This window comes from Rhinatrema bivittatum, chromosome 1 (assembly GCF_901001135.1).
Source record: "Rhinatrema bivittatum chromosome 1, aRhiBiv1.1, whole genome shotgun sequence".
In the NCBI taxonomy this organism is placed as follows: Eukaryota; Metazoa; Chordata; class Amphibia; order Gymnophiona; family Rhinatrematidae; genus Rhinatrema; species Rhinatrema bivittatum.
In genome coordinates this window covers 482,593,118-482,604,184 of record NC_042615.1, presented here as the reverse complement: position 1 = coordinate 482,604,184, position 11,067 = coordinate 482,593,118, and the positions used below count along the sequence as shown (strand labels likewise).

At 41.2% G+C, this 11,067-nt stretch overlaps 1 protein-coding gene across 1 annotated transcript; it reads left to right on the top strand.

The window, feature by feature from the left end:
- LOC115094322 (perilipin-2-like) lies at positions 1-9,659 on the top strand. The gene is made up of 7 exons (XM_029607267.1): positions 1-118; positions 1,745-1,788; positions 1,872-2,067; positions 5,132-5,214; positions 5,781-6,045; positions 6,337-6,521; positions 8,520-9,659. Exons 2-7 carry the CDS (start codon positions 1,759-1,761, stop codon positions 8,883-8,885), a joined length of 1,125 nt encoding a protein of 374 aa, XP_029463127.1. The 5' UTR covers positions 1-118; positions 1,745-1,758; the 3' UTR covers positions 8,886-9,659.
- The last annotated feature ends 1,408 nt before the right edge of the window (positions 9,660-11,067 follow it).

The following is an 11,067-nucleotide window of genomic DNA, read 5'->3' as shown; positions in this document are numbered from 1 at the left end:
GGCGTAGCCAGAGGTGGGGGACATTTGACTGCCAGGACCCCACCCTTATCTTCCCTTGAAAAGGCCTGTTCCCAGCTAGGACTCACATGGTATCTTCTCTGTGGAAGTTGGAAGGAAGGTAAGTCTGACTAGGAAGAGTACGACTGGGTGTTTGTTGTACTGATTTGCTTTGATTTGTGTGACTTAAAGGTAGAGTTTTTTTGGGTTTTTTTTCTGTGAATGTTCATGTGTGGCTGGGAGCCAGTTGCTCAACAGGAGGAGTATGTGTTGTGTTGAGGATGTGAGAAGACACCTGTTTAGCAGCTGAGCTATTATAATCAAACAATAGTTTTGTTTTTTTTCCATAAACCCAAAATGACTTTAAAAAGTTCATAATCTCTGGACCTAAATGAGTTTGTTTTATGGTTGGTGGAACTTTAGTTCTTCTGTTTGTGGGGTAAAAATTACTAACATGAGTTTTGAAGGGTTAATCTTGTGATGTAGCTAGTCTTTGACTTTTTATTGTTCAATATATTTTATTGAGGAAGTGGTCCTTCATAAAACAATACACTGTAATGCAGGAACAAGGTAGCAACCAAACTACCACAAGGCAAAAGACAAACAATACATCACTGGTGCAGTCTTTGTCTTTTTAAACTCCTGTATGAGAGGCAGCACCAATGTTGCAAGACAAAATTAAATTGACAGCAGTAACCCAAGTCTACTATCCCCACTGTTTATCTGTTTCTAAACCCCAGAGATTTTCTCACTAGTCTTGTAGACAAGAGACATCCTTTTCACAACTAGTTCACATAGGTTTTAGCTATGTGACAAATCTACTAACCTAAAAGCTTAAGTGCTGAGCAGGCTAACTGCCTGAGAGCTAAGACAGCCAGGGTTCAAATCCTGCTGGTGTTCCTTGAGTAAGTCACTTCACTTTCATTGCCTCTACTAAGCCTAATTAAAAACCTGCTGGGGACAGGGAGACACTTAGAGTACCTGAAGCTAACTCTAATACTTGCTATCAAGTTATACTGTGTAACAAATTCTGTGGTATGCTAGTGCTGATAGGCTTGTTTTTATTAAAAACCAAACTGGAATTTCATTCTCTTACATGGCAAACAAGCCTTACTCCTAACTAAACTAGGAATGCCTGACCTTTCTGTAGTTTCAAATGTATTATGTTCAAAACACTAAGAGTCCAACTTACTTCAATTATGTAAGTCTGCAAAATGAACTTGTAAGTTTTTGGGTTTTGGTTTTTTTTTTTGTATGTTTATTACATGGTTTGATACCTTCTTAAAATCATGGTTTAAGATCTAAATCCTTATCTACTCTGGCATAGGTTATTGCCACACAAATAGAACAAAAATCAAATTTGGGCCTAAAATGGAAGGCTGACTCCTGGTTGGCAACTGAAATGCCCTCCCAGCAAGCCTTGGCATTGAGTGAATGACTCCTAACATTAGTAGTAGGATTCGGTGGCCGTATCAATAACTTTAAAAAAGACAAATGCTTTGTATAATTAACTAAACATTATCAAGCTAGTATTTTAATACCTTGAGCTAATTGTTAGCCAACTATCACACACTCTGAATGTAAGTCTACACTGCTGAGTTGACTTAATAGTCCACTCTGCTCTAGACAGGCTTTTTGCAACTACTACATCTGGCAGAAGGATATCAAATTCTGGTATGTAATGGAAACTGAAATACTATAGCTCTTTATAAGAAGGCAGAATATTAACCACTTTCTTTCTCTGAAGGCTTGAAAAGGAAAATGGCTTCAGAAGCAGCTGGACCACAACAGGTATGCATGAGATGGCTACTTCAGCTTTTTTTTATGCTCAGCTAGAACTAGATTGCTAACTGTACCTATTCTTTTGGCTCCAGAGTGTGGTGGTGAGGGTGGCTAACCTGCCCCTGGTGAGCTCTACCTGTGACCTGGTGTCATCCGCTTACATCAGCACAAAAGAGAACCATCCATACCTGAAGTCTGTCTGTGAGGTGGCAGAGAAGGGGGCAAAGACCATCACTGCTGTAGCTGTTACCAGTGCAAATCCCATCATCCAGAAACTTGAGCCACAAAGTGAGTGACATCTAAAGAAAAGTGAAGATTTCTAGCAAATGGCATCTAGATAGAATTGTGTATTGCCAGCCCAAACTAGTTATCTGCTTGAGATTCTGGTCTTAAAAGCAGGGCTTCCCAAAAGTGTCTTGGGAACCCCAAAGCTACTTGGGTTTTCAGGATATGTATGAAACTTGTGTATTCTGAGACTGATATGCAAACATCTTATAATTCACTGTAGATATCCTAAAAACTTGACTGGCTCTGGTTCCCAGGACAGGCTTGGGAAGCTTTTTAACTTAAAACATCCTATCAAAATAACCAGTGCTTAAATAGCATGCCTGCTGCTGCTGGATAGGGCATACAACTTACACAAGACAAAAGTGGAGTAGCTGCCTAGTAAAGCAGTGAGCTAAGAGCCAGGGTTCAAACCCTGCTGTTCCTCGTGACCTTGGGTAAGTCTCTGCCCTCCACTACCTCAGGTACAAACTTAGTGCTTCATTTACTAAGTACTTCCCCCCCCCCCCCCCCCCCCCCCATAGACCCAGAATGGCAGAGAAGCCTTAGTAAATGAGGCCCTTAGATTGTTCACTATTCTAATGTAATAGTGAAAAGATGGCATATATTAATGTCTGGACTAATCTGTTATAGTGCATGCACCAAATAGCTCAAGCCATAGTATTCAGGAACTTAAGAATTCTTAGTCTTTTCATTATAGGCTGAGCTTATTTTTATCTGTTCCTAAATCAGACTTGGGTGTCCTTCCACTAAGGGTATTGGGGGTATAAAACACTACTTGTGACACAGGTACTGAGCACCTCTTTCTGATTGCAGCATACACGTGAGCCTTTAACAGGGGAAAAGAGGCAAAGGAAGAAATACTAGGAAATGGTCTTTTGCTGTCATAGTTTGCATTATTATTTTTTGGGGGGTTTTTCCAGTTAACTTCTATAATTAGAAATCTCTATAGGGTATTGAAGCCTTTTAGCTTGCTCTGTACACACTATATGCACCACTACCTCTTTTTTTTTGTTCATGAATTTAACAATATATCAAGCATTAGAACTTGACGGGTAATACACAATTGTCAGAAAACCAAAAGAATACAAACATCACAGCTATCTAATACCATATCTTACAAGTCCACAATAAGTGATCCAAGATATACACAATCTAAGAGGAAATCAAAATGAGGTATTAACAATAATGGGTCAGTATACTGTTAGAGGTCAGGTTATGGGTATATGGAGCTCATATACCAGAAGTTGGGGAAAAGTTTAACTGAACGCCACCTTGTATTAAGAAAAAAAAAGCTGTTGAGAGAGATGGAAAAACAAATAGGAAACACCCTGGTGCTTAAAGCATTTACAAGGCAATTTTAACATACTATCCTATCTCAAGAACTTCAAGTTTTAATAAACATTTTGTCTTGAAAGGCTAGGAACATTTGAACTTTACATTTCAGAAAAAGCTCAATTTTAATGTACAAGAGATTTTTTAAAAATATCCATTCCCTATCAGAATCAAGCAAAAATATAACAATGTTGAAGGCATAGCCAAATTTTTCATCTGACTGCTCCAAAACTACTGAAATATCCATCTTAGGTGACTCAGTGGGTAGTAGGACTTGCATGTTGCTATTCTGCAATGGCCTCTTAACTGGGGTGTATAATCTTGGAAATTATTGGAAACACAGCTTCTGGCACTTTTTTACATTTCTAGTAAGTTCCACCTCAGATATCTATGGGTGAAGTGAGATTTTTTGAAAGTTAATACAACACACTCTTGCATGTATTTGGTTCTCTATTCTCCAGTTTAAACTGAAGGGATTGACTTTAAGAGATTCCCAGACCACTTTACATTCAACTTTTTTCTCAAGTTTTAACCATTTATCTAAATCTTGAACTGTATTGGAGATTTACTTGTATTGAAATATTTGAATTCAAAACATGGATAGCATCCCTGATCAAATCCAGACTAAATGACTGAGGCCTTACCAGCTCTGTTAGCAGAATAGATGAATGGGAAGCAGCTCTAGCAGAAGCCACTCCTGCAAGCTCTGACATAAGGCTGAGGCTTCTCCCTCCACAAACATGGGCTCAGTCAGGTACTCACTTAAGGGTACCTGCCTCTTGAGTCCACCGCAGCAAATGGGATCTAACTTCAGTGGGGTTGGTGGGCAGCGTTCTCTCTTCCAGGGATAAAGTTGAGAGCTCTGGGGTGGTTTTGGGCACTTCCCCTGAATGACTACCAGTGAGCTGGGTCCCAGAATTGCTGAGCCCTAGTGAATGTGTGCATCCATTGGCCCCACTATTGGAAGGGGGGAGAGTTTCCAGAGCCAAGTACTCCCTTGCCCTTCACTTGTGGACCAAACACAGCATTTACTCAAAACAAACTAGCAGAGAAGACGTTCATGTTCACCTCGCTAAGGTGCCATCTTGGAACAATTCTATGGTTTGCAATCCCCTGCATCTCTGGATTATCAGCCTCTTGGGCTAAGGTACAATGAGCCTTCACTTGCCTGTGGATTCCCCCCCCCCCCCCACACACACTCAAGCAATAGCCATCAGTGACCATACAGAGCTTTTGCCAAAACTCTACAATACAATCATGGTCACTTGGGTATTTTGTAGTGTTCATGTGTTTTTTTTTTTTTTTTAAGAATTGAGCATCTCACACTTTACTGTGCTCCTAGCCATTGGACTAGAGTCCCTCCAGCCAGGCTTTGACATGCAGATGTGAGGCTCTCCAATCAGGCCCTGAAGCGTCTTGCTATTGCAGTCTGACCCATTCCTCAGTGTCAGCACTGGGATTTAGAAAGTGTGCTGCTGAAGTCCTCTATCAGCACTAGTTCCTTGATCATAAAAGGACAAGACTGTGGGTTTTCCTCAGGGTAAGGGGCATCAAGGGAATAAGTGGAGCCCATAACTTCCAAGGCCCAAGTGTTGTAGGTTGCCAGTGACAGCCCTTCATAGATTTCCAAAGTCACCACAAATGTGTACATCCTTCCACACAATATCCTAGTTTCAAGCCTTTCTATATTGGTTTTCTTTGAGCATGAGTATATCTGTCTCTGATCTTGTAGTTGCATGTGCCAATAAGTGTGCCTGCAAAGGCCTGGACAAAATTGAAAAGAAGCTGCCTCTCCTCCTCCAGCAACCAGATAAGGTGAGGAAACATCCTTTTTCCCTTCATCTAAATCTTATTTGTGCATTTAATCTGAGCTACTTGCAAGTCACCTTTAAAACATTCATACCACAGATGTTAAACTGACCTTCTAGCCCTAGAAGGTTATTCCTCCTTTTTAAAACAGGGAAAAGTGTTACAGATCACTCTGCCATGCACAGACCCTCATTTCATACAACTGGAAACCTGATCAGAATGTACTATGCCTTCTAAACACTGTTTATGCATAAATTCTGTAACTAGTGTAGCCCAAGCTTTCTGTTCATGGGCAAAGGGAGGATGAGTAAACAAAATGGCCACTCAGCTGATCATGAAATGGAACAAGGCAGGTAATATACACTAGATAAGAGTAATCTAAAACTCCTGTAAATGAGGGCAGTTGTCAGCAAGACACTGAACAAGGTAGAGGAAGCCATAGGCATTCTACACTTGGGTAGACCATTCTTGAGCTTGGTCCAGATGCTGTTCTAGTGTTTGGAACTTGAATGATGCAGGTGAGTGGCAATCTAAATGTGACTAATACAAAACTGTATGTGTTCTCCATTTAGCTTGTGGCTGGTGCAAAAGAAGCTGTAACAGGGACTGTGACAGGTGCCAAGGACACTGTTGCCCATGCAATCACTGGAGTGGTGGACAAGACCAAGGGAGCTGCACAGGAGAGCATGGAAATGACCAAGGCTGTTGTGACTGGTAGCATTAACTCTGTTATGGGAAGCCGCATGGTGCAGGTGGTAAGCACTGGGGTAGATGCTGCACTGACTAAGTCTGAGGCTCTTGTGGATCACTATCTCCCACTGACTGAAGGAGAACAAGGTAAGGAATAACAAAATGCCTGCCACTTGGCAAAGCGTTTTTTTTAATATATATTTTTCTTTACTTGGTGACTGAAGCTAACAGCTTTGGATTCTATATATTTGCCTGGTCTATTGTGTAGACTAAACTTCTGGAGCAGGTCCCAGTTCATTCTTATGTCTAGTCTTTAGAATACCACAATAGAAATGTCTTTCATAACTGGTGTAGTGGCTAAAATGCTTTTAAAACTGTATCTAATCTTATGAATAAGACCTGGAACCAGGCTGACAGCTGCTTTCTTTTGCTGCTTAGCTAAAGAAGCTATTGGAGGTGAAGGACTTGCAGCTGGAACCCAGAAGCCAAATTATTATGTTAGACTGGGGTCTCTGTCTTCCAAGATTCGCAGGCAAGCTTATGAGCAGGCCTTGAGCAGGATGAAAGATGCTAAACATAGTAGCCAAGAAGCAATTTCTCATCTCTACCACACCATTGATCTGGTAAGAAATATTGCAATAAATAGCTCTCCAGAGCTGTCTGTACTGTTCTTGGACCATGCTAACTGGATGGCAGGAAGCCTGCATGGAACTCCAGCTGTACTGTCCATAGTCAGGGGGTAGTTTTGGCCTCTTTTTCCAAAGCAATGCTTGTTTGAATGCTCTTGACTTTGCATCAGATCATGGACTTAAAGTTCAGTGAGTAGGACTCATCAGTGGTTATACCTGCAGGCTTAACTAGTAAGGGGGTTAGACTCCAGCCCTTTCCTCCTACCAGCTGGAGGAGTCTGTTAAATATAGATACCAGGCAAGCATAAAGAATGTAATGCATATATCTATGCATGGCTTTCAACTACCAATACTAGCTTCTAATAGAACAGTAGCACCATTTCCTGCTTTCAGGTGCCTTATCTTCATAAAATGGCAGGATGCCCAGGGGAGGCTATATCAATCCTGGGTAGCATGGATGAGAAACACACAGGACAGCAGGATGAAAGGGACTAGTGGAGGTAACTTAGCTTCTGAATGGCTAGTGTTGCATCCAGAGTTGCCAGACTGAATGCCTGTTTCTTCTGACTTGCCTTGCTAACAGATTCTCAACCAGTTTGTTTCCTTTCTGTAGAGTGCTATACTTGTCAGTATCCAGTATAAAAGCCAGACAGTTGTAAGCTGTGAGGCTTTGACACTTCTGTAAAAGGCCAGGCTCCTGAATACAAGCATCTCTTGAATTTCCAACTTTTTGGCTTGGCTGGCTTTTGGCCCTGTAGCTTCATTCTGAACTACTTGGCTGTCATTGCCACAACTCCTTCAGAACCTGGCAAATGTGCTCCCCAGGTCTAACCACTAGGTATCTCTGGTGCTTAGTTGAGATCCTCACTGGCTGGCCCAAAGCATACGATCTGAGTCAGAAATGAAGCTGCAGAGCCACTTAGTCAGCCCCTCATCTAGCTTTCTGATCAGTTCAATATGGTGCCTAAATGTGTAGGCTTAGTATAACTTACCAATGAGCCTCAAAGATCAGGATTTTGATGGCTATTTAGCAAAGCAGAACTTCTTTGGGACAGTTTCTAGCAGCATTTCTCATTCCCCTTTTAGTATGCTAAGGCTTTCTCCAGTAAACTGACTTGCCCAGCAATCTAACATACTCCAGGGATCTTAGGGGGAAGGTGCATAAAGGCCCTTAGCTGAGGATAAACTACCTCCAAATTAGGACAACCTTAAACCTATGCTGGTTGTATTAAGTTTTACTGTGCTACTTGGCATTTGAAGGTATCAAATCACAATTTGATAAAACATCCACAAAACAAATCTAAAGTAGCCCAGAAAAGCAGTTGAGCAATCAGATACTTCTGACTCCCAAACACTATCGGGATAATGTTAGGAAAACCTCAACTCATGGAACTTAACCTGACTTTTCCCTACAATTTGACAGGCCAGTATCTCTGCACCAGAATGCATTTCACTTCAGTATCGGACCTGACTACTTGGCTGCTGCAACTCAAGCACAGCACTTCCACTGTTAAATTCCTGGAGCTTAGGCTACTTCAGAATACATCTTTCACTTTCCTACAAATCTGGCTGACCTTCCAAAAGAGCAAGAAAGCTGGGATGGAATGACTCAGCCTTTGTACTAGACTGTTTCAGTAGAACCCCCCCCACCAAATCTTTTTAGCTATATTAACTGGCCAAAGTGGGACAACTAGTAGGGAGTATCTGGGGGAAACCCATCCACTCAAGACATAGGCATGTAAGTAGGAAGACACCAAACTAGTAAGGGTGGTTTTGGGTTTTATTTTTTGGCACCCTTAAACTTACACTATTCCATGTGCATTTGGATAAGCAAGCTTTACTCAACCTGATCTTGGTGAGAACAAATAGAACATTTATGCCCACTCAAATGCATGCCTGTCTGCTAATCTTGGCTTTAATAGGTCATTACATAGTTTCTATTCACAGGATAAAAGCCATTTGGCAGGATTCTACATTTTTTTTCTTTTTTAGCATGCTGAATCACGTGCTCTAGCTATTGCTCAGGACCTGGCTCGCCAGCTTCAGACCAACTGCCTCACACTGGTATCAAGCATCCAAGACTTACCCCAGAACATCCAGAACAAAGTCCACCATATTAGCTGCCTGGCTGGAGACCTCTACCAGAACTTGCAATCTGTTGCCTCCTTCAGCGACCTGTCTGATCAGCTCCTTGTCACCAGCAAAGGACAGCTGAAGAAAATGAAGGAAACCTTGGATGAGGTGATGGATTACCTTGTTAACAACACACCTCTCAACAGGCTGCTGGGTCCTGTGTGCCCACAGCCAAAGCAGGAAGAGCAAGCCAGCCAGCAAGAGTCTGAACACAAAAGCAGCTAAATGTCACCTATCTAGCACTGACCTGCTACCTATGTCCTTGTCTAATAGCAATAATGTTAAGCTACAGAAGTGACCAATTGTCTTGCAATATTGCTAGATGTTTTTCAGCTTAAAGGGTTGCCCTTTTGGTGGGACACATTGTATGCTACTTTCTAACTCCTCCATTAGTGAGATGAGTTAGAACATTCCAGGTTTCTTTGTTTCAAAAAAACCTGCAGCCTACCATAGGTTCTACTTTAGGCTCAGACTTGAAATAAGTAGAGTGCCTTTTTTCCTTAAACTTAGTCCTGAGATTTATATAGCACTCTGGCAACCTGCTCCTAAGCTGGGGGAAATGAAACTTCTAGCTTGTAAAACTGACTAGATCTTAAGCTATTTGTAGACTGCTTTCCTAGCACAGCCCACTGAAGAAATTAAATTCTGTAAGCCAGTATGCCCTGTTTCATGAACACCACCCTATCAACTCTTTAAAGTGTTGATAGAGGGCTGTTCAGGGATGTGGCAGGTGGGTCTTGTAAAACAGAACTTGAGGACATAATGTAAGTGACTTTTTTGCTAAATTATTGTAAATGACAAATACACTTTTGTAATAGTTGGTTGTATAGTACTAGCAATAAATGTTTGGCAACTAAAGTTTGTGTTCACTAACTTGGGACAGTCACTTCAAGTGTTGGTAGAAATAGTTCTATTGAAACTCTAGTAGATGCCTAGAATGGGCAACTAGCAGAGGTGCTGGGAACTAAATTTTAAGCCTGCAGGGGGAGATTTGTATTACTCTATGGTTAATGGGAAAGTTAAAACTTGATGCATGTCATAGTATCTGATCTAGTAAACTACATACAGAACATCCCTCACCTATTACAAGGTCACATATTCTGATTCTAATAGAATAGGTATGTCCTAGCTTAAAACCTGCAGCTATCCATGCTGGAAGTCTTTTTTTTTTTTTTCTCCCTCCCCCCTTAAGTACAGTAACAGAACACTTCTGGAGCATTTCACAGCCTACTACTGCTAGGATAGTAAGTCTCTAGCCAGTCATAGCAAGTTGCAGTGAACTCTTGAGGGGGAGAATATAAAGGACCTGACTCCAACAGGAGGAATAACATTCCTGTACCACTGCTGGGGCTTTCCCTGCCTGGGGGGAGACATGGAGAGAAGCATGGGCTGTCCTTCAACTCTTAACCTTCAATCTTGCTAGGCTAAGTTATCCAGGACTTTGTCCTCATTTACTCAGGCCTCAAAACAAGTTTTAAAGTCTAATTAGGAAGAAATTCCTTTCACCAAGAAGGGTGGACTCTTGCTGCAGCTTTCTTTTATTACCCTGAAATTGCTACATTTTGAGTAGATTCCTGCTTTAATACAGTTTTTTAGTCTAGATATCCTCACGAATTTAAAAGATGGTGATTATACTACATTTAGTGGATAAGGTAGTATTTCCATTTTTCTTAAATGGCCTCTTGTTCAAGTTTAAATAGTAACTGATTTTTGTCCAGAAACTGGTTTCCTGAGTAGGATTTAACATGCTTCATCTGACCTGTACCCTTGTTAGTTCTGCAGGCAAAACAGCCATAGATGAGCTTGCAATCATGCAAAAATCAAATGGATCTCTTAACTAGTTGGGCAGTCTAAACATTTTAAAAGTAGCAGCTATATCTTTACCTGCATATCCTGCCTCAATCCTTAACTTTTTTTCCTTAAACTGCAATATGAAACTTCTGAATATCTTCCAATATTACTGTATCCAAGCTTCTCATATAGGCTTATTTGGTATTTGCCATCTCTGAATGGCAGTCTGAAACAGTTTAAAGGAAGTGCTTCATCTATCTAAAGCAGTGGTTCTCAACCCTGTCCTGGGGACCCCTCCCAGCCAGTTGGGTTTTCAGGATATGCATGAGAGAATTTGCATGTTATGAAGCAGTGCATGCAAACTCTCATGTATATTCATTGTGGGTATCCTGAACCTGGCTGGGGGGGGTCCCCAGGACAGGGTTAAGAACCACTGATCTAAAGGGTAGATGGCTGGAGGTTTTTTAGAATAGCCATACATTTTTTTTTTAATCCAGTTCATTAATCAGTTTTTGCCAGATGTACTAATCAGATAAGCAACCTTTTTTTTTTTTTAATATGAAGATGAGCCCATTAATATCTTGTGTCATTACCACTTAGTGGTCTGGTCCCTGTT